This window comes from Protopterus annectens, chromosome 3.part1, assembly GCF_019279795.1.
Source record: "Protopterus annectens isolate FY-2018-M chromosome 3.part1, PAN1.0, whole genome shotgun sequence".
NCBI classification, from domain to species: domain Eukaryota; kingdom Metazoa; phylum Chordata; order Ceratodontiformes; family Protopteridae; genus Protopterus; species Protopterus annectens.
This window is the reverse complement of record NC_056732.1, coordinates 1311416186-1311440594: the sequence shown is the minus strand read 5'-3', so window position 1 is coordinate 1311440594 and position 24409 is coordinate 1311416186. Positions and strand designations below refer to the sequence as shown.

The 24409-nt window shown below is 40.5% G+C and overlaps 1 protein-coding gene across 1 annotated transcript in view; it reads right to left on the bottom strand.

Annotated features, from left to right (window-relative positions):
• VAPA (VAMP associated protein A) overlaps positions 1-23378 on the bottom strand; it is a 628338-nt gene extending 604960 nt beyond the window's left edge. Inside the window, exon 1 of the mRNA XM_044067355.1 lies at positions 23239-23378. Within this exon, the coding sequence (XP_043923290.1) occupies positions 23239-23364 (126 nt within the window). The 5' untranslated portion in view covers positions 23365-23378. The remainder of the gene's footprint in view (positions 1-23238) is intronic.
• Positions 23379-24409: the final 1031 nt, after the last annotated feature.

Here is a 24409-nt window from a genome sequence, read left to right as displayed (position 1 = left end):
TAACCACGGATTCATAACTTCTATAAAAAAAAAACTGTTGCCATTCCATTTCTTTATACACAACATATTAAATTCCTTCCAGTCCTGGTGCAGAATTCATGTCAATATCTTTCAGAATTTCATTCAGCTTTTTCATAACTATTTTTTGTTCTAAATACTCATAATCATTATTTAATTTTTCCTTTATAAATTTGTTCTTTCTTTTCTTTACAAATAATTCCAATACATATTCTATTTCATATATTACTTCTTGCCATCTTGTTTACCTTCCTTATTTTTTTAATTCTCTTATTTTTCCTACTTTTGTTAATTTTACTCAAATATTGTGCTACCTCTTCTTTCTTTCCTTGTAAATATTTCACTTTATACAAGTTAATTTTAATTTGATTCTTTTTATAGATTTCTCTTTTTTGTAAAAATAATTTTTCTTTAACAAGTATATGAATGTTTGACTTAATATCTTGTATTTCTTTCTTTTCTTCCTTATACATTCTAAAACACACTTATATTTCTCTTTAAAATTAAGCCACCACAATCTAATTCATAAAACTCTCTCATATTCATATGATTTTCCATAATTCCAAGTTCTTTTTTCTCTTCTAAAACTAATTCATTAATTTTCTTTATTCCTTTTCCTACACTTAAACAGTCTTCTTTTCCTGTACTTCAACCCATACAGCCACAATCTGAAAATCCATCATACTCAATTTGATTCTTTTTATAGATTTCTCTTTTTTGTAAAAATAATTTTTCTTTAACAAGTATATGAATGTTTGACTTAATATCTTGTATTTCTTTCTTTTCTTAACTTTTTTACTTCTTAACTTTCCTTTTTTTAACTTTTAAACTATCAGACATTAAAAATGATCAATTTAAGTGCTAATTTCATTCCTTTTACAGGTCGAGTGGTTATTCCCCATACACTCAACTTTCCACTTCTCATAATTTCTTTAACCATTTTAACATCACAACTGCTCTTATTTTTTTCTTAAATTACAATTAAAATCACCCACCACTATAATGTCTATATTTACACAAACATATTCAAGAATATTTTTAAACATCACTTCTCTCTCGTTCATAGGGGTTTACGGCCAACGACCACAATGGCCTTTTTAAGCCTAGCTATGCATCCCAAATCTCTAACAAGTTCTGATACCCTTGATAAGTGTAAGCATGGGCCTGGGAGATGAACCACTTACAGGTTACCTCTATCCATTTGACACATAGGTGCCAAACCATGGATGAATTTCCGGTTTCCCATACAACTGTCCAAGTTGCACTTGAACTGGGTTAGGGAGGAACTCTGTTTCACATGCATAGGGAGCCTGTTCCATAGACGGGATAGTCTCTGGGATACACGCCTCTCTCTCCAGCAGGTCCTACTTATATCATAGGCAAGGTTTAAATCTTTAGAACAGGTAATTCTGGTGCTGTTTGTTTTGTGGATATGCAGGAGGTCCATCAGAGTGGGGTCTGGCAATACCCTGTATGCCAGGCACAGATATCCCCTCAAAAGCCTGTAGGAGACAAAATAGAGGGATAGGGCCTTGAGACAGTCTGCATAGGACACATTACTTACACCCTGTATTCTTTTAGCGAGGAACCTCTGTGGACATTCCAATTGTTGGATATGTCTGGTTAGGTACATACCCAAAGGGCACTGCATTATTAAGTATGGTGAATGCCAAATACAGTGAAACAATCACTTCCATGGACTTCGATGCAATACCTTTGTTTATAAGTTGCGCAACATAAAATGATTTCCTCACCACTGTAGACATGATGATCAAAAGGCTAGATTACTACTGATGTGTGTCCCTAAGTCACTGACTACTGGGTCAACTCTAAGGGATGTGTTGTCTATATGATAGTTACCAGGGATGGAGGACATCCCTAAGGTTACAATTATGCATTTCTTGGCATTCAGTTTTAGTCAGTGGCTCTGACACCACTTGTTTGTCTGTGTCAGCCCCTCCTGGAGAACATGGAGATTCAATGACCGCTCCTAATTTCCAATCATCTGCAAATTTAGTCAGCCAGAGACCACTGACACTGGCCTTGACTTCTGAGAAGTAAATGCCAAAAAGGAGTTATTCAAGGACTGATCCCTGAGGGGACTCCACTTGTGACTGGCCTTTTGTAGAGTTGGACTCCCCAATTTTAACTTCCTGGGTCCTCTCTGTGAGCCAGTTGGTTATCCATCTGCTGATATACGGGTTTGTACCTAAACACTTTAGTTTGTCAATAAACCCGAGTGGGGTACTGTGTCAAATACCTTGGCCAGGTCAAGGTAGGCAGTATGAACTACTTTGCCCTCATCCACTGATTTGGTGACCTTCTAAAAGTCGTCCACCAGGTTGAGTAGGCATGATCTGCCCTTGATGAAACCAAACTGAGTTGGGTCCAGTGTTTGGACGTTTATTACATCTCTATTAATCATCTCCAGGACAATTCTTTCCATGGCTTTATATACAAGACTAGTGAGACTTATGGGTCTGTAGATGGCCCACCGTTGTGCAGAGGGATGATTGTTACCCTTCTCCATTCATGAGGCATGAAGCCTGTTTGGAGACTACAGTTAAATAGTAATTCCAGAAGCCCCGATAGCATGACCTATTTAGAAGGCATCTTGGGATACAGTCTGGGCCCACTGATGTAGTGTTCTTGGTCTTAGAGAGAGCATTAAGAACCTGTTCCCTAGTGACAGTAGGGGGAGTTGTATTTGATACTTCCTGAGGGAAGGTTGAGGGGGAGAGAGGTAAAGTTGGAGCTGATCAACCATGAGGTTTGCTATATCTTCTGGCTCAGTATAGGTGGATCCATTTTCAATGAGCTCTGCATGCAAATGTGTATTGCCTTTGAGGTTGTGGACATAGCTGAAGAATGGTTTGTGGTTGCCCTTGGCCTGGGAGGACAAACTTAACTCAAATTTGGATTTGACTGACAATTTGCCCTCTGAGTTGTTTGTTAAGTTTGATGAGAGTGGGTTTAACCTGCTGTGTTATAAACCTCCTAATTTTTGCCATGATTTTCTTCCTCCTGTTATACAGCCCATTGCTTTTGTGATTCCATCAGGGTGGCTTGATTTTTGAGTTCTGTACTACTTCTTGGTGGGTACAGCTGCCTCTATGCAGCTATTAACATACTTGTACAGGGTTTCTGTGAACAGTTCTGCATAGGCAGAAGTGTTCTCAGGGTTTGTGGGGGCTTGAAATTTTGCCAGGTTCTTACTTAATAGCAGGAAGTTAGCCTTAGAATAGCTCCTGAATACTCCAGGTTTAGCTGGGGGTCCAGGCTTTATTTTTACTTCAAATAGACCATTTTGTAGTCTGACCTTAACAGGGAAGGCATTACACTAGGGGGTGGGCATATTAGTGAGGACCAGATCTAGTATGGCTGCACCCCCTGGTTGGTGTACTGACTATCTGGTCCAGAACGTCTGTGTTTTCAAAATCCAGGAATCTCTGTGCATGTACATCTAGTGTCATATAGGATTCCCAATTAACAGTGGGGTAATTAAAGTCACCCACGACCATGGTATTGGGTTGGATGGTTAGTGTTTCTAATAAGTTTAAATACATGGTATGAGTTTCCTGGGTCATAGAGGGAGACCTACAGCTTGCAAGGAAGTGGTACTGGATTTTACCTATGGTGATTTGAACATGGATCAGCTCAAGTGCATTGTCCTGTTTGACCAACCTTAAAGTACATTTATTTCTGATGTAAATAGAGACACCCTGCCTGTGAAGTAGATGTCCTAAATGTGCGGAAGGCATTATAACCTTGCACTGCTGGTGTGCTCTCTCTGGCTTTAAACCATGTTTCAGTGACCGCACATACATCAGCATTCTCTAGGGTAAAGAGAGCTTCTAGGGAGTGGAGATTTTTGTTTAGACTCCTAGCATTGAGCAGTAATACTTTAGATTTTCTTGGTTTTGATCTGCTGTCTTGGAAGTACTTTCAGTTTGGCATTGCCTAAAAAAAGGCATTATGGGGAAGACAATGTTTTAGATAATATTCAAAAGCCTAGAGGGGGAGAGGTGCAGACCATTCCTGACAAAGCAGAGTGGTCTGTTGAGACCTGGCAATATGCACGGTAGGACATCGTATATCAGAGACACTCCTGGCACTAACAGGCCAATGCATAGACATAGCTATACTTCGTCTAGTGCCAATACATCCAATGTTGGCAGTGTCATCAACTCTGGTAGTGGCAATGATGGCCTTGGTGGGAATGAACATGTTGGTTCTACTCAAGCAGTACCTCCACTTAATCTTAATTCAGCTATGGCTCCTCCTGCCCAAGAGGATCATGTAGCGACAGCGTTGGATGGTATGCAATCACCCACGGAAGATGTGGTTACTTCAGTATATACTACCCCATGTGGCAATACAACAGATAATGCTATTAACGCTAACCAAAATGAAGTATCAGTCAATACCTCCTTAGCAGGGACGGTTAGAAGGAAAATACAGCTCGATAGGGTGGAACTGCATAACCCCACGGAGGCTCCTTTTCCTATTCGATTAAATCGAAAGAGATCGTTAGAGAGCGACAATCTTCGGGGGGCCAAAAAGAAGGATGTACCCCCTCCACCAAACTCACAACAGACCCTTCAGAATCTCTGGGGTCAAACAGTTTGATTCATAATATATCTAGCCATGTGCTATTAGGTGCAGAAATAGAAGTTTTGGAGAAGGGTATGTCATTTATACCCACTTCTCATATAGACCCTAGTCAATCCATTTTAGCCCTAAGATCCTTTGCAAGGAATGTTGGGTTGAAGTTGATGTACCATGACTCTAATAAGAATGAACCTACACGATTTAAGAGAAGTGTTTTCATACCACCGTTTAATCCCAATTTGGATATATTTGTGAAAGCTGTAGAGAAGGACATTTATGGAATGCAGCAGTTGCATGATTCTACCTTGATTGAAAATCTAACCAAGATACAGGTTGAAGCATTAAACGGCCTTAAAAGTAACTGTAATATAACAGTACGTCCGGCGGATAAAGGAGGTTCTGTAGTGGTTCTGGATTCTTCTTATTATGAAACAGAAATGTTGAATATGCTGAGTGATGCGGCATATGAACAAGTTCCTGCAGATATAGTTGATAACATGCAGGCGAGAATTTCCAGGACATTATTAGATTGCAAGGCCATGGGGCACTTAAATGAAGACCTCCATCTCTTTTTAGTTGTTGATCATCCGGTTATCCCCACTATTTCGGGGTTACCGAAGGTCCACAAGAACCCTATACGACCTCCTTTTAGACCCATAGTGGCAGGGGCTGGTTGGCTCACTGAGCCACTCTCAATGTTCTTGGATCACGAACTGAAGGAACCTCTACAGAAGTCAGTATACATCCTTCAAGACACTGAGCATCTACTCAGAGAGCTCCATAGATCAGTTTGTATCTATGAGGAGGGGATGATTGACTCCATAATTTTTGTGACTATGGATGTAACTTCATTATTTACGTGTATCCCGAATGACGAGGGCCTTCGAATGTTACATCTTTATCTGAGGAATCATTCTGATTTCAATGAGAGGAGAATTGAGTTCCTATTGTTACTCATGGAAACAGTCCTGGAAAACAATATCTTTCTGTATAAAAGAACATGTTACAAGCAGGTAAAAGGGGTCGCCATGGGCACTAGCTGTGCTAACAGCTATGCCAACTTAGTCATGGCGACCTTTGAAGAAGCCAATGTTGTAGAAAATTCTAACATCTTATTCTACAGAAGGTTTGTGGACGACCTTATCTTTTTATGGAAAGGGAATACTGAGCAGCTACGGGCCTCCCACCAAGATTTGAACTCTAGTAGTTCTTTCTTGAAGTTTACCATGAATTATGATGTAAGCAGCATTGATTTCCTGGATGTAACTCTTTTTAAAAGAGAAGGCTCGATCAATACCAGAATACACCGGAAAACCTGTTACAAACCATCGTTTCTTCATAGGGACAGCATGCATCCTCCACATATTTTCAAGAACATTATTAAGGGCCAGGCCATGAGGATCTCGAGGCTATCCACGAAAGAGGATGACTATCAGATGGGGTTGAATGAACTGGATGATGGGCTAAAGGCACGCGCCTATACACATAAGGAGATTCAGAAGGTATACAGGGAGATGGACGATCTTAGGGAGAATAGAGCCAAACCGTATCTTTTTGGTGGTAGAAGCAATACAGACAAACCTGATCAGCATTGTGAGTATAGACCATTGGGCTTTGTCGTACCATATGGTCAGGGTACCTATCAACTCCAGTCTATAATACAGAAGAATTGGAATATCCTCACTGCAGAAAACAACATCATGAAAATAGTAGGTCCTACCCCTAACTTTGCCTTTAGTAACATGTTAAATCTCAAGAGACTGTTGTGTGGTACGAGAAGCATTACCACACATGAGAGAACAGGTTTCGAGAGAACTAGCAAATGTGGGAGATGCCAGCAATGTAGATTCATAGATGAATCGCACTACTACAGACATCCAGTTTCTGGCCATCTGTGGACTATTAACTGTAGCAGTGACTGCAATACCAGAAATGTTGTCTATGTAGCCCATTGCGTTGTATGTTTTTCATTTTATGTGGGTAAAACGAACAGAACTCTCCGAGAAAGGATACGTGACCATAACTATTGTTTGATCAGAGGGCAGGAATATAGTGCCTTGGCAAAGCACACACTTAGAGAGGGTCCAATGCACACATTTTTATTTCAAGTTCTCCAAATAGTGGAACTTAGTGTAAGATTAGGCGATATAACCAATCTCACTGAGCAAGCTGAATTAAGATGGATGTGCAGGCTAGCTGCGCATAGGGAAAGGGCCTAAATGAAGTATTGTCAATAAAACCCCATTTAAAGGGGAGACCACTGAGATAGTTCGTAGGTCTATTTAATATTATAATTACCCTTAATTAGATACTTCAATGCTAAGATTATCTACAGCACTAGTGTTCTGTTAAGAGATGGTTAGTCTAATGGGAGAATGGATTTTTAAGGTCACCATGTGCATTATCGGGTTGAGTATGTATATGTTTTATACCTGGTTATTGCTAGTTTGCACTGTTCTTGTGCCCTTGTTGGTAGGGTCTGTATTTGAATTATTTTGCATTAGTTTTGGTCTCCTTATTTAATAAGCCCTTCATATTCATGGAGGATACCACCAGGTATACATGTTGTTGGCCACATATAGATATAACAGATTTTTGGTACACAATATTATTCTTCATTTTTATATACTATTTTTATATACTATTAACTTATATTTCATATGTATATATTGTGCAGATGGATTTGACTCCTTTTTATATGCGTTTATTAGATAGGTGCACACGCATATATATTTCATATATTCCACAGACTTACCATTATATTGAGTTAGTTTTATCTATATATGTTTTTATGATAACACCAATTAGATATATTTTCTAATTGGGAGATGTCTTTGCTTGTACTGCTTTGGCAATATTTTGCCTATGTAATAATATATATTTAGGTATAATCATAGTAACTAGCAGGTCACAGGCGTTTTCAGCACTGTAGTCCACACCAGTTTCCTCATATTTGATATGTAGATATTTCTGCATACATAGTTTTAGGTAATATTGTCGCTCACACCCTGTTGTGAATTCACACTGTGAGTTCTCACGGTTTATAAGGAGGTTGTATGTATTAGTTTCATCTCGGTTCAAGGCATTTTTGATATTTGTATATATGTATTGATATGATATGACATCTGGGTATATATTTTTATAGCGACTACCAGACCATAGCTGTTTTAACATTGTAGTCCACACTAGTTTTATATCCTTATATTTAATATGTAAATATTCCTGTACACTCAGTTCTAGATAATATTGTTGTCAACACCATGCTATTGAATTTACACCATGGAAATTCAGGTCCATGATGAGGTTCTATACATTAGTGTTGTCTTGGTTTTGGACATTCTTATTATCTTTGAAATGTTGTCAATCATGCTTACGCAACAGACTTGATTCAAACTGTAATCTTGCCTTATTAGATGTCAAATTATCGTATTATAGATCATTGCATATTTATTGTGATAAGCACACTTCTTAGCAGCGAGTTTGACGGATTTCGTAATGGTATTATTAATATCTGTCCCCATGTTTACTTGCATTGAATTTTGGTCTATTAGGAGTTTTTAATGTTTTTAATGATTGTAGTGTAGGTTAATGTATTTTATTGTGATATGTACACACATGTATATATTTTTAGTAGTGGGGTTGACGCACACTATATTGCTTTGTATACTCGCCCCCATGTTTTATCTGAATAATGTTGTAATTACATGCATTTTGCATATTTTGATACTTGAATGTAGACCATTGTCTTTACTATTTTTGCTGTATGACTTTGCGAGCTTAATATATCCTTAATAGGGTATGTAAAAGTTTTTAGTTTATAAAGTTTTTATTTTATGAAGCATTCTTGTAGCACTGATGTTGAAGAATACAGCACTAGCACTTTAATTATTTGCTTAGATCCTTGTGGGAGGAGACCTCCATGTTTGTTAGATTATGTATAAATTCTGCGCCTTATCGGCGCTACCTTGTTTGTCTGAAGAAGCGGCTTCTGATAGCCGTGAAAGCGCTCACTATTAAACTATTTTTTGATTAGAACCGAATGGTGTAATCGACTTTCTGTGGATTTATCTGCAAACATTTCTGAAGCAGCTGTGCTCTCGTTTTGGATGTAGAAGCTCCTGTTGTACGGTAGAAGCAGTCCTTGCTTTAATTTTTTACATTAGCTCTTACGGCTGTAATATGATCAACGCATCCATGGATGCTATGTTTAGTGGCTTTTTATGAACTGAGAAGTCTTGTATAAAGTTGATAATTCGATGCTATCTTTAAACAGATACATTTAACTGCTGCAACTTGTTTATATTTACGGACGCCAACCTTGGGCGTACATACATTTTGGAAGTTTTGATTCTTCTTAAGCATATCGTTGCTTGCTCCTTAGTTCTTGCTCTGGGGTAGTGGTTTCTCTTATACTTTGTCAGAAAGGTTTTGGAGGCTTCTTTCATACATTCAACATGCAAGGAGCTATGGGTGAGAACTCGATTAAAGGTTTAATGCCTCAAAAACGAATTCATATACGAGATTTAATGAAAGATACTCACAATCCATTGGTAGACTTCGATGGTCATTTATCTACTATGAATAATGAGAATGAAATGAGAGATGAAACACTTGTTAAGAACATCAAGAGAGATATTGACAACGATATATATAGATTTAAACGTTTACAAACTCAAAGATACCATATGGAGGCATGTCTAGCCAAGGGCGTCATACCCAGGGGTCTAAGGATCCTCAATATGCCGACCTATGGAAATCTTTACCCAGGATTATTACAGAGGTGGCAACAAATTAATTTGGATGCCAGTCGGGCATACATTAGACTTCTCATCGACTTTTTTCTACCCATTGAGGAAGAATGTAAAAAGAGCATGGACAGTTTGCACCAACGTCTGAATGATATCATAGGAGACAATGCGACTGAACTTTATATGCATGAACTGCTTGATAGAGTGGGTCGATATGAAGCCAACTTACTTAACAACAAGAGGAAGAAGCTGAGCAGGGATATCAAGGATTTCTCAGAACAACATGTTTTTGTTTGGCCACGCACGCAACCTGAAAATAGGAATGACCAGGAAACGAATAGAAGACCTGGCAACATGCACGGAAGGACATCGTATATTAGAGACACTCCTGGCACTAACAGGCCAATGCATAGACATAGCCATACTTCGTCTAGTGCCAATACATCTAATGTTGGCAGTGTCATCAACTCTGGTAGTGGCAATGATGGCCTTGGTGGCAATGAACATGTTGGTTCTACTCAAGCAGTACCTCCACTTAATCTTAATTCAGCTATGGCTCCTCCTGCCCAAGAGGATCATGTAGCGACAGCGTTGGATGGTATGCAATCACCCACGGAAGATGTGGTTACTTCAGTATATACTACCCCATGTGGCAATACAACAGATAATGCTATTAACGCTAACCAAAATGAAGTATCAGTCAATACCTCCTTAGCAGGGACGGTTAGAAGGAAAATACAGCTCGATAGGGTGGAACTGCATAACCCCACGGAGGCTCCTTTTCCTATTCGATTAAATCGAAAGAGATCGTTAGAGAGCGACAATCTTCGGGGGGCCAAAAAGAAGGATGTACCCCCTCCACCAAACTCACAACAGACCCTTCAGAATCTCTGGGGTCAAACAGTTTGATTCATAATATATCTAGCCATGTGCTATTAGGTGCAGAAATAGAAGTTTTGGAGAAGGGTATGTCATTTATACCCACTTCTCATATAGACCCTAGTCAATCCATTTTAGCCCTAAGATCCTTTGCAAGGAATGTTGGGTTGAAGTTGATGTACCATGACTGTAATAAGAATGAACCTACACGATTTAAGAGAAGAAGTGTTTTCATACCACCGTTTAATCCCAATTTGGATATATTTGTGAAAGCTGTAGAGAAGGACATTTATGGAATGCAGCAGTTGCATGATTCTACCTTGATTGAAAATCTAACCAAGATACAGGTTGAAGCATTAAACGGCCTTAAAAGTAACTGTAATATAACAGTACGTCCGGCGGATAAAGGAGGTTCTGTAGTGGTTCTGGATTCTTCTTATTATGAAACAGAAATGTTGAATATGCTGAGTGATGCGGCATATGAACAAGTTCCTGCAGATATAGTTGATAACATGCAGGCGAGAATTTCCAGGACATTATTAGATTGCAAGGCCATGGGGCACTTAAATGACGACCTCCATCTCTTTTTAGTTGTTGATCATCCGGTTATCCCCACTATTTCGGGGTTACCGAAGGTCCACAAGAACCCTATACGACCTCCTTTTAGACCCATAGTGGCAGGGGCTGGTTGGCTCACTGAGCCACTCTCAATGTTCTTGGATCACGAACTGAAGGAACCTCTACAGAAGTCAGTATACATCCTTCAAGACACTGAGCATCTACTCAGAGAGCTCCATAGATCAGTTTGTATCTATGAGGAGGGGATGATTGACTCCATAATTTTTGTGACTATGGATGTAACTTCATTATTTACGTGTATCCCGAATGACGAGGGCCTTCGAATGTTACATCTTTATCTGAGGAATCATTCTGATTTCAATGAGAGGAGAATTGAGTTCCTATTGTTACTCATGGAAACAGTCCTGGAAAACAATATCTTTCTGTATAAAAGAACATGTTACAAGCAGGTAAAAGGGGTCGCCATGGGCACTAGCTGTGCTAACAGCTATGCCAACTTAGTCATGGCGACCTTTGAAGAAGCCAATGTTGTAGAAAATTCTAACATCTTATTCTACAGAAGGTTTGTGGACGACCTTATCTTTTTATGGAAAGGGAATACTGAGCAGCTACGGGCCTTCCACCAAGATTTGAACTCTAGTAGTTCTTTCTTGAAGTTTACCATGAATTATGATGTAAGCAGCATTGATTTCCTGGATGTAACTCTTTTTAAAAGAGAAGGCTCGATCAATACCAGAATACACCGGAAAACCTGTTACAAACCATCGTTTCTTCATAGGGACAGCATGCATCCTCCACATATTTTCAAGAACATTATTAAGGGCCAGGCCATGAGGATCTCGAGGCTATCCACGAAAGAGGATGACTATCAGATGGGGTTGAATGAACTGGATGATGGGCTAAAGGCACGCGCCTATACACATAAGGAGATTCAGAAGGTATACAGGGAGATGGACGATCTTAGGGAGAATAGAGCCAAACCGTATCTTTTTGGTGGTAGAAGCAATACAGACAAACCTGATCAGCATTGTGAGTATAGACCATTGGGCTTTGTCGTACCATATGGTCAGGGTACCTATCAACTCCAGTCTATAATACAGAAGAATTGGAATATCCTCACTGCAGAAAACAACATCATGAAAATAGTAGGTCCTACCCCTAACTTTGCCTTTAGTAACATGTTAAATCTCAAGAGACTGTTGTGTGGTACGAGAAGCATTACCACACATGAGAGAACAGGTTTCGAGAGAACTAGCAAATGTGGGAGATGCCAGCAATGTAGATTCATAGATGAATCGCACTACTACAGACATCCAGTTTCTGGCCATCTGTGGACTATTAACTGTAGCAGTGACTGCAATACCAGAAATGTTGTCTATATAGCCCATTGCGTTGCATGTTTTTCATTTTATGTGGGTAAAACGAACAGAACTCTCCAAGAAAGGATACGTGACCATAACTATTGTTTGATCAGAGGGCAGGAATATAGTGCCTTGGCAAAGCACACACTTAGAGAGGGTCCAATGCACACATTCTTATTTCAAGTTCTCCAAATAGTGGAACCTAGTGTAAGATTAGGCGATATAACCAATCTCACTGAGCAAGCTGAATTAAGATGGATGTGCAGGTTAGCTGCGCATAGGGAAAAGGGCCTAAATGAAGTATTGTCAATAAAACCCCATTTAAAGGGGAGACCACTGAGATAGTTCGTAGGTCTATTTAATATTATAATTACCCTTAATTAGATACTTCAATGCTAAGATTATCTACAGCACTAGTGTTCTGTTAAGAGATGGTTAGTCTAATGGGAGAATGGATTTTTAAGGTCACCATGTGCATTATCGGGTTGAGTATGTATATGTTTTATACCTGGTTATTGCTAGTTTGCACTGTTCTTGTGCCCTTGTTGGTAGGGTCTGTATTTGAATTATTTTGCATTAGTTTTGGTTTCCTTATTTAATAAGCCCTTCATATTCATGGAGGATACCACCAGGTATACATGTTGTTAGCCACATATAGATATAACAGATTGTTGGTACACATTATCTTTCATTTTTATATACTATTTTTATATACTATTAACTTATATTTCATATGTATATATTGTGCAGATGGATTTGACTCCTTTTTATATGCGTTTATTAGATAGGTGCACACGCATATATATTTCATATATTCCACAGACTTACCATTATATTGAGTTAGTTTTATCTATATATGTTTTTATGATAACACCAATTAGATATATTTTCTAATTGGGAGATGTCTTTGCTTGTACTGCTTTGGCAATATTTTGCCTATGTAATAATATATATTTAGGTATAATCATAGTAACTAGCAGGTCACAGGCGTTTTCAGCACTGTAGTCCACACCAGTTTCCTCATATTTGATATGTAGATATTTCTGCATACATAGTTTTAGGTAATATTGTCGCTCACACCCTGTTGTGAATTCACATTGTGAGTTCTCACGGTTTATAAGGAGGTTGTATGTATTAGTTTCATCTTTGTTCCAGGGATTTTTGATATTTATATATATGTATTGATTGATATGATATTTGGGTATGTATTTTCGTAGCGACTACCAGACCATAGCCGTTTTTAACATTGTAGTCCACACTAGTTTTATATCCTTATATTTAATATGTAAATATTCCTGTACACTCAGTTCTAGATAATATTGTTGTCAACACCATGCTATTGAATTTACACCATGGAAATTCAGGTCCATGATGAGGTTCTATACATTAGTGTTGTCTTGGTTTTGGACATTCTTATTATCTTTGAAATGTTGTCAATCATGCTTACGCAACAGACTTGATTCAAACTGTAATCTTGCCTTATTAGATGTCAAATTATCGTATTATAGATCATTGCATTTTTATTGTGATAAGCACACTTCTTAGCAGCGAGTTTGACGGATTTCATAATGGTATTATTAATATCTGTCCCCATGTTTACTTGCATTGAATTTTGGTCTATTAGGAGTTTTTAATGTTTTTAATGATTGTAGTGTAGGTTAATGTATTTTATTGTGATATGTACACACATGTATATATTTTTAGTAGTGACGTTGACGCACACTACATTGCTTTTTATACTCGCCCCCATGTTTTATTTGAATAATGTTGCAATCACATGCATTTTGCATATTTTGATACTTGAATGTAGACCATTGTGTTTACTATTTTTGCTGTATGACTTTGCGAGCTTAATATATCCTTAATAAGGTATGTAAAAGTTTTTAGTTTATAAAGTTTTTATTTTATGAAGCATTCTTGTAGCCCCGATGTTGAAGAATACAGCACTAGCACTTTAATTATTTGCTTAGATCTTTGTGGGAGGAGACGTCCATGTTTGTTAGATTATGTATAAATTCTGTGCCTTATCGGCGCTACTTTGTTTGTCTGAAGAAGCGGCTTCTGATAGCCGTGAAAGCGCTCACTATTAAACTATTTTTTGATTAGAACCGAATGGTGTAATCGACTTTCTGTGGATTTATCTGTAAACATCTCTGAAGCAGCTGTGCTCTCGTTTTGGATGTAGAAGCTCCTGTTGTACGGTAGAGGCAGTCCTTGCTTTAATATTTTACTTTAGCTCTTACGGCTGTAATATGATCAACGCATCCATGGATGCTATGTTTAGTGGCTTTTTATGAACTGAGAAGTCCTGTATAAAGTTGATAATTTGATGCCATCTTTAAACAGATACATTTAACTGCTGCAACTTGTGTATACTCACGGACGCCAACCTTGGGCGTACATACATTTTGGAAGTTTTGATTCGTTTTAAGCATATCGTTGCTTGCTCCTTAGTTCTTGCTCTGGGGTAGTGGTTTCTCTTATACTTTGTCAGAAAGGTTTTGGAGGCTTCTTTCATATATATATATATATATATATATATATATATATATATATATATATATACATACATATATATATATATATATATATATATATATATATATATATATATACATGAGCACATTTCTTTCCCAATGTTCCGAACTATCACACCATTTCAAAGTTTTTCAGTTTGGATTCTTTCTTCCTGTTAATAATCCGATATCTAATGCAGCACACCATTGTAATAAACCTATTCTCCTCTTAAGATTTTTCATACTGTTCACATGTAAAGCTAATATTTTCAGCTTTTAACAGATAGCATAATAAAATGTTTATTCCTTTCCTTTCTTATTTTCTCCAAGTGCTATATTTTTGAAGTTTTTATCCTTTAACTCCTTTCCCTGTGGAATTCTTTTTATTTCTTACTGTACACCACTCACCTTCTTCCTCACTTGTTTCCTCAGTTTCCTATTCCTTGTTACTTTAACTTCATGTACAACCTCTATCAGTCACATTTTTTGGTCCATTTTCCATTTCTTTTGCCTGTATCACTTCATTTTTTGCACATTCATTTCACATTCTAGACACGAATGACCAGTGATTCCACATTTTTGCACTTTAAATCACATTTTTTGCATTATGCCCTGCTTTACCACATAACATTTTTGTGGAAAAAATAGAAGTTATGTTCTTACCATAACGTTCCATGTTAGTTGTCTTCTTCTCGCCTTCTTTCTTGCTGGATGGGTTCGGAGCCGACCTCGGCTCCGACTCAGCCACTCTAAAGCTCGAGAGTTGGTTCCACCGGCTCGAGGCTCCCCTTATATCCCACAATGCTAGGCGTGTATTACCTCAGATCTCGTTTGTGAGCTAGGCCCAGCTAATAATAAAACCAGAATTACTGGAAAGGAAGAATGCACCTCTACAAGGAAAGAGGGAAAGGAAGGTGACCTGAAGCTTGATCCAGGAAAAATATGCACAGCAGAGCATATACCTAAAGTAACAGAGATGGTAGAAAGAGAGGTCACAATCAAACTCCTCTAGATCTGTCCAGGCCAGGGGGAAGGAGGAGGGTGGGACGCAAGAAAGAAGGCGAGAAGAAGCAACTAACATGGAACGTTATGGTAAGAACATAACTTCTATATGTTAAGTTGTCTATCTCGCCTTCATTCTTGCTGGATGGGACCGCGTCCCTAGCACCTTGCCCCGGGTGGCCTATCGGAACAGACTCTTGAGAACAGTGGTACCAAAGTTAGCTCTATGTCTAGAAGCTAAATCCAACTTATAATGTGAAATGAATGTGTGAGGAGTAGCCCAAGTAGCCGCTGCACAAATGGTGTCAATAGGCAGTCTGTCTTGGAAGGCTATAGAAGTAGCCAAAGCTCTGGTGGAGTGGGCCTTAGGTTTGTTAGGCAGGTTTTGGTGTCTGATTTCATAAACAAGGGAAATCAGAGATGTTAGCCATCTAGATAGTGATACTTTTGAAACTGAAAGTCCCTTTCTGCTTTCTGCATAAGAAACAATTGGTCAGTTTTTCTGAATTGTTTGGTCCTATCCAAATAGTACCTTAACTGACGAACATCTAGCCAATGCAATTTTTGTTCAGACCTGTTAGAATATTCTGGGAAAAACACAGGAAGGTCAATGCTTTGATTTAGGTTAGAGGCAGAGGCTACTTTAGGTAAAAAGGACGGGTTAGTTCGTAAGGATACCCTGTCTTTATGGAACAACAGATATGGTGGTCGACAGCTGAGCGCATGAAGTTCTGACACCCTTCTAGCTGAAGTAACAGCTACCAGAAAGAGAGTCTTCCATGATAGCAATTTTAATGAACAGGAAGCTGCAGGTTCGAAAGGGGGAAGAATCAAGGAAGTGAGAACTAAATTAAGGTCCCAAGATGGAGGAGGACTTCTTATAGGAGGTCTGAGAAGAAAAACTCCCTTCAAAAAGGCTTTGCAAAGCTTGTGAGACATGATGGCAGAATCTGAAATGCCCACATGGAAGTTAGAAATAGCTGCCAATTGAACTTTAAGAGTAGAAGGAGATGAACCTGCATGGAAAAGTTCAGCTAGAAAATCAAGGACTATCTGGATGGAAGCAGTGAAAGGATCTATGTCCCTTCCTTGAGCCCAACAGGCGAAACGTTTCCATTTGCTAAGATAAATCCTCCGAGTGGAAGATTTATGGGAAGCTATCAAAATATCTCGAACAGAGTGAGATATTTGAGGAAGCCTGGCTAAGGTTGGAATTGGAGGAACCAAGCAGTGAGGTTCAGAGAGGGGAGGGAGCAATGTAACTGACCCGATTGATGGGTCAAAAGATCTGGAACTAGGTCCAGATGCCAGGGTTGCTCCAACAGAAATTGGTGTAGAAAGGGGAACCAAACCTGTCGAGGCCAGTAAGGAGCAATGAGGATCAGAGAGGCCTTCTGAGCGATAGCTTTCTGTATCACTTGAGAGATTAGTGGGAAAGGAGGGAATGCATACAGAAGTCCCCGGGGCCAAACTTGGACTAGAGCGTCTCTGCTGGGCTGGCCTGGAAACGGGAATAGGGTGAAATAATCTACGCACTTGCTGTTTTGGGGAGTAGCAAAAAGATCGCAGCAAGGCTGACCCCACTTGAGAAAAATTTTTCCACAATAGAATCTTTCAGAGACCACTCGTGAGGCATGAGGATAGCTCTACTCAACTTGTCCGCGATTAGGTTGGACCTCCCGGGGATGTGCGTTGCTATCAGAAAGCGCTGAGAAGAAATCGCCCATTGCCACAGTCTGAGTGCTTCTCGACATAGGGGATAGGACCTGGTTCCGCCTTGTTTGTTGATATACCACACTACAGACATATTGTCCGTCTGGATTGCTATCGTTCCCAGGGGAAGAGAGTCTTGAAGGGCTTGCAACGCTAAAAGCACTGCTCTCATCTCTAGAACATTTATGTGCAAGTGGCATTCGTTTGGTTGCCATATGCCCTGGATAGTTCTGCCCTGATAATGCCCCCCTCACCCGATCAGGGAGGCGTCCGTTGTCAGAATAGCAACCGGAGGGGCAGGGACAAAGGGTCTTCCCAGGGAGAGCTGAGGGGAAGACATCCACCAAAGAAGATGATTCTTGCAAGCTTGCATAATCATAATGGTGTGAGACATCGGAAGTTGCTGGTATGACCATTGTGTGAAGAGCATCCATTGAAGGATTCTCATGTGGAATCTGGCTAATAGAAGTAGAGGGATAGCAGCCGCCATCATCCCCAGCACTTTCAAAACTAACCTGGCTTTGACTTTGTTGATGTGGAGGAGAAGAGAGACCATTTTGCGTATGTCTGCTATTCTTTGATCTGTTAGTCTCGCAGACATGTTGACTGTGTCTAGATTTGCACCTATGAAGGTAATAGCACGACAAGGCGACAAAACAGACTTTTCACAATTTATTGATATGCCTAACTTTTGACAAATGCGAAAGGTGTAGTCTCTGGCCATCAGAAGAAGATGCTTGGTAGGAGCTGTGAGGAGCCAGTCGTCCAAATATGGAAACACCTGGAATCCTTGACGTCTCAGGTGAGAAGCTACCACTGCCATGCATTTGGTAAACACCCGGGGGGCAGTGGTGAGACCAAAGGGCAGGGCTCTGAATTGAAAGTGGCTGGCTCCCAGCCGGAAGCGGAGGAATCTCCTGGAGCGTCTGTTCATTTTTATATGATAGTACGCATCCTGGAGGTCTATAGAGCACATCCAGTTTTCCTTTCCCAATAGGGGAAGGATGGACTGTAGCGTGACCATCCGAAATCTTGTTTTCTTGACAGACTTGTTCAAGATACTGAGATCCAAAATTGGTTTCCAGTCCCCTGTTTTTATTGGAACTAAAAAGAACCTGGAGTAGATTCCGGACCCTTGCTGGTCTGCTGGAAATGGCTGAATTGCTCTCTTTGTAAGCAGCTTTGAAATTTCCAAAGCTGCAAGATCCCTTTGAGCGGGTGGAACATCTGGAAGGGATTTTTTGGATTGTTGTGGAATGCGAATGAAGGGAATGGAATAGCCTTCGGAAATGATGGACTGTACCCACTTGTCTTGAGTTAGGGATCGCCAGGCTTCTGGGTACAGTGACAATCTTCCCCCGACTGCCTCCGAAGGTGGACAGTCGGGCAACACCTCAGGGATGCTGGAAGGGCTTATCGGAAAAGGTTTCTCGATTGCCCTGGTTCTGCGGACCCCCCCTGCCTCTGGGGCGACGTCTACCATTATTGTTCCCTCCTCTGCCTCTGGAGGGGAACCGACTCTGTGCGCCAGGCAAATTCCCTTGAGATTGTTTGCGGAACCACATTTTCCCACTTTTCTGGCCTTTGGGGTAAGGTCTAGAAGGAGTAGAAAAACGGACTCCGACGGCAGAAAGAGTTTTGCCATCCGTCTCGCATCTAGTCAAGGTTTCTTTCACTTGAGGACCAAAGAGAGATGATCCATCAAACGGGAATTAGTGAAAGACGCTTTTAAAGGGTCCAAAATTGCATAGCCGCATCCAGGCATGCCGCCGTAAAGCGACCCCTGTTCCTGCGGCTCTGCTCGCTCCATCAGCCGCATATGAAAGGAGGCGCATGGAGGAGTTAGCTATAGAGTTCAGGGTAGCCAGCTGAGTGTTCATCTTATCCTGAAAACCTGCAGCTGTAGGATCCTTCAACATCTCACTCGCTTCCTTGATCAAGTCCCTCTGAAGACGAGTGAAATGGCATAGGTAGTTCAGCGAACGCATAGCAAAGGTCGCTGACGAAAACATCCGCTTCCCGTACCTGTTCATAGACCTAGATTCCTTGTTAGGAGGATGGACAGGCACCGAAGGATCAGCTAGTTCCTTCTTAGTGGCAGCAGCTACCACCATAGCATCCACAGAAACTCCTTTGGATAGAAATAGCTTATCTGCTGGGGCTGTTATAAACTTTGAAGGTCTCCTGGGGGTGGGGTCCACTGAGTCAGGAGCCGTCCAAGCCTTTTTTGCTACCACCTGCATGAGGGGGTCAAAGGGGGGGGACACCCAGGAGGTGGAAGGGCGAGAGCCAAACGCCTCAAGATACACAGATTCATCCTCCGAAGGGTTAAGGGCTGGCCAAATTCCCCTCTGTTTCAGGATCTCTAGAATGTCTGCAAAGGAGACATCTTCAGAAGGGGAACGGGGGGAACCCTCGGAATCCTCTAAATCTGTGTCAGAGGTGACAGACTCAGGTGAGTCTATGTGTTTCCTCTTACACTTTCTCTTCCTAGGGGGCTCTCCTGCCAATTCAGGAGAGGCCTCGGAAGAGGATGAGATCCCCACAGGGGATTCTTGAGGAGCTGGCTCTCTGCAGTCCGGGATGAAGGAGTGAGTAGACATAACCTGAGGCACCGAAGAGGGAGGGGCGGATGGAGCCGACTGTGGAGTTGAAACAGGTTCCAACACACTCCGCATGACCTCGAACGCACCCCTGTCAGGCAGAGCCAGAGGTCCCCGCTCCGAAAAGCTGGGAACCTCCCTCGGCACCGACAGTGATGGCTCCAAGGCCGATGTCGGAGCCGAACTCACCAGCGCCGAAGCACCGAGAGGGAGAGCGGGGTCGGACAAGGGTCCGATGCCACTCACCCCCTCGGAGCCGACGAGGGAAGTCCGGCACCGAGATTCTTCAAAGGAAGAATTCGGAGCCGACGACGGAACCGAAGACAATTGTATCGGCTCCGACGCTACCACAGTCTCGGTTCCGAGACGCCCCGGCTCCGAGCTCAAAGGAGTCGGAGGAGGAATATTTCGAGGAATAGGTTGAAGCATCGACTGATGAGTCGGGCTCTGAAGCATTTGGGCCAGTGCCTCGGACTTTATAAGTCGACTCACTACCCTCTGAAGATCATGATCCGAAAGCCTCGATGATCTAGAGGAGTGAGATCTATGGCTCCGTTCAGACAGCAAGGGAGATGCTGGAGCCTAATGAACGGAGCCAAGGGACGGTGACGTAGACCTCTTTCTAGATGTCGGCTCTGATGGTCTGATCGGAGCCGACACAGGAATTTCCAATGCCTCGGCTCCAGCCGGAGCCGAGGAAACCACAGAAGCTGCAGTCTGAGACTCATCGGTTCCAGCCGGAGCCGATGTAGCAGGAGGTTTCGAAGCCTTAGGCCTCGACTCAGAAGCTGGAGTCGAGGACCTAGAAGCCTTAGAGGGTTTGCCCGATGTAAGGGAACCCTCAGGCTTAAGCAAACCTCTTAAAATAAGTTTATTTTTTCTTTCCTGCAGGACTCTGGGGCTGAAGCCATGGCATACAGCACAAGAGTCCTGCAGGTGTAAAGGTCCCAGGCAGTAAACACAAGAAGTGTGACCGTCTGTCAGAGAAATTTTCTGACAGCACGAGTCACACTTCTTGAAGCCTGAGACCTTTGAATCCTTGGACAATTTCAAGGAACCGAAAAGTGTAACCACCACACAAAAAACACACACACACCGATTACACTATCAAAAGTAAGTTTAAACTAATTTAAAACTAATGAAATTAGTTAGTTTAGATCTTATATATATATATACATATAAATCCCTACAAAAAACACATACACACCACTATTAGGGATGGAAGGGCCCGAAGGCCTAAGGAAAGAACTTATAAGTTCTTGAGGGAAAGGGGGTGGATAAGGGTAGAAAGGATAAAAATCCACTACACTAAGGGAATAAAGAGAAAAACTAAATTAAAAGGGGGTTTAAATAGCTATTAGACTGATCTAATGAACTGACCTGAAGCGGGTAGAAAAACAACACCTCGATCGCTGTAGCGGCAAACGAGATCTGAGGTAATACACACCTAGCATTGTGGGATATAAGGGGAGCCTCGAGCCGGTGGAACCAACTCTCGAGCTTTAGAGTGGCCGAGTCGGAGCCGAGGTCGGCTCCGAACCCATCCAGCAAGAATGAAGGCGAGATAGACAACTTAACATTGATCATTTAATAAATGAATGTGATAAAAAAAGAAGTCTTTGGTTGACCCCTGTATTTCACAAACCCTCCATTACAATGAACATTAATAATAGGTACATGCATAACATTATCGTTTTCCATTTTCAATATTACTCCACATTTCCATTTCCTGTCCCCCAGTCTATAGTCATCTTTCATCATATATTCTTGTAGTGTCCATTACTTCTTTACATACAGCTAACAAATGTTCTCTCAGTTCTTTTGCTTCAACTTCAGTTCTAAATTGGATCATTATTCTTTGTCTGTAAAAAGCCTGCACCACATATTCTGACCATGGATAAATATTTTTCTTTTGTTCATATGCACCCAAAAAAATGTTTCCGTGGCCTAACCAGTTTCAAATATCGAGTCACAAAAAGTCTATTTATTAATTACAAAAAATGCTCTTACTTCTTTTGATCTGACACCCACAGGTACTATGACAGAGTACCAAACCTCATACCTGTCCAAACTTTCTTTTTTTACTGTTCACACGTACTGCATACTTCTTTTTTTTGTTTCTGTTATGTCTTTCTTCTTTGTTACTTTTCCAACACTTTGTGCACAAGTTTTTGTCTCTGAAACTTTTTCTGACACAGTCTCTTCTCCCTTTTCTTCTATTTTTTCCCATGATGTCACTCCATGAAATTGCTGCTCAATTTTCTGGCTCACTTTGGTTTACCATTTTTTTCAAATAATCATCCTGCAACCCCCACCCCCACCCCACCACCACTGACTGAAATTTTCAGAGGTAACTGTCTCCTTCAAACTCCTCTTAAAGATTTCCTCTGAATCCATTTCTGTTTCAACTACAATTTCCTTTTCCTTCACAATCTCGTTTTTATCCAATGGCATTGTTTTTTTTCTGCACCAACATCATCGAAAAAAACTTCTGGTAGCGATTCTACCATTTCAGCTACATTTTCAGTAAATTTTGTTCCGGTTTCCGCATAAGCTGAATCAGCCATGTTTTCTCCCAGTTTCTCCAGGGCACCTCCGTGCCTGGAACAGGACGTCCACTGTGTCACACACACAAATGCTTCCCCCTACTACCAAGAGTAGGGGAAGTTCCCTGATGGTCTAGCCAAATTTTCTCTAGCAAAATAAATACCATCTTGAGTCTCTCCTGAAAATATGCTATTAGCCAACTGTACTAATCCAGTCAACAAAGGATAAATAAAATAAAGATCAAACTAAGGTGGGGTGGCAAATATTTAAAAACAGGATGAAATTAAATCAGGTCCTGTGTGGAAAAAAAAAATGAGTATATGCTACAGAAGGAGTAAACTGTAAAATCCTACTCATGAACAGAGATGAGCTGATCATTTTGTGTAGAAATTCTCGAGTTCCACACATTCACAAACTCCAACATGGATTACAACAGGAGCTTTAAATACAGGTGACAATGACAAATCATAAGCACTTCTGTTAAAAGAACTTCTGCTAAATGATCTCTTCAGGTATGCACTTTTTCCCATCTTCTTGCCAACATACCAGAAGACATACTATACCTTGTTTTACAAACCGGGATGGAAATGCAATCCTCCAGAGAAAAGAAAAACAAAGATTTTTGAAAACACAGCAGAATTTAGTCAAAACACTTACTTACCATAACTTCCATATCCGTAACATTGGGTGGTGCAAAGATAGTCTGTACCATGAATTTGTGTTTGCTCTTTTCATTTGGATCATAATCGAATGGTTGTAACATTACTGAAAAAAAATTCAAATACATTACAAGCAAGACAATTTGAAACACTTCAGCAAAAAATACAATTATTTGATAGTACTCCTGTGCAGCAACAAGATCACTAAAGCAAAAATCATACTTATGATTTAGAAACCTTCCTTAGTCCAGATATTCCTATAGGGACCATCATTATCATCTTGCCAAGGCCATCAGATGGTCTGTTTACGACGACTATAACACATACTTCTACTCTTAATGTTCATAGGTTCAAAGGTAAGTACAAGGCTACCTGCCCAAGGGCATATGTAAGCCTAGCCAGAATGTGTTGGCTTTCGCCGCCCCCTTAGATTAGTTCCCTGTGCCTCTGTCCAGCAGAGCCATTAAAATTATCATGTTTTTTGTAATACTAGGCTAATTGCCCTTGTGGGCTATTCTAAGCCTAGCCAATTACCCCTTGTGAGAATCAAACCCTGCACATTTTGTTTGTAAGGCAAAGAACCTTAACCATTATGCCAACCTCCCACCCCATTAAATTAAGCAGACCAGCCAAGTCTTGAACCCAGGACCCTTTATTTTTATTTATTTTTTTATTTTACATTTGTTAACCGGGCTAGTCTGGCTGGATACATGTCCATTTTCAGCAGAGGCCCGAGGAGAAAAGCTCCACTATTAGACTAAGACACTACAGTTTAAGAAGTCACTAATAATACTAACTATACAAATAAAAATAATATAGTATAATATGGCAAAAAACAAATGCATATACATTTTTCATGTACAAATCTGACTAGATGACAATCAAAATTCAGTCAGGGGCTGAGGAGAATAGCTTCAGTATCCAAAAACAATTTAAAGTTAAAAAATATCACTCGTAGCTAGTCATGACAACCAATAGGTATTGGCTGAAAGCATAAAAGCGGTTAATATACAGTGTTAAACCTGCAGGTTAGTAGTGTAACAGATATTATAAAGTTAGAGATAGGGAAAAGGCAGAAATGACGTAAAGAGAATGGAAAAAGAAGTACAGTTTCTGTTAGGTACATGTATTATGGACTTAGTGAGGCTAAGGAGCAGCCAGTAGGAAAAGGAG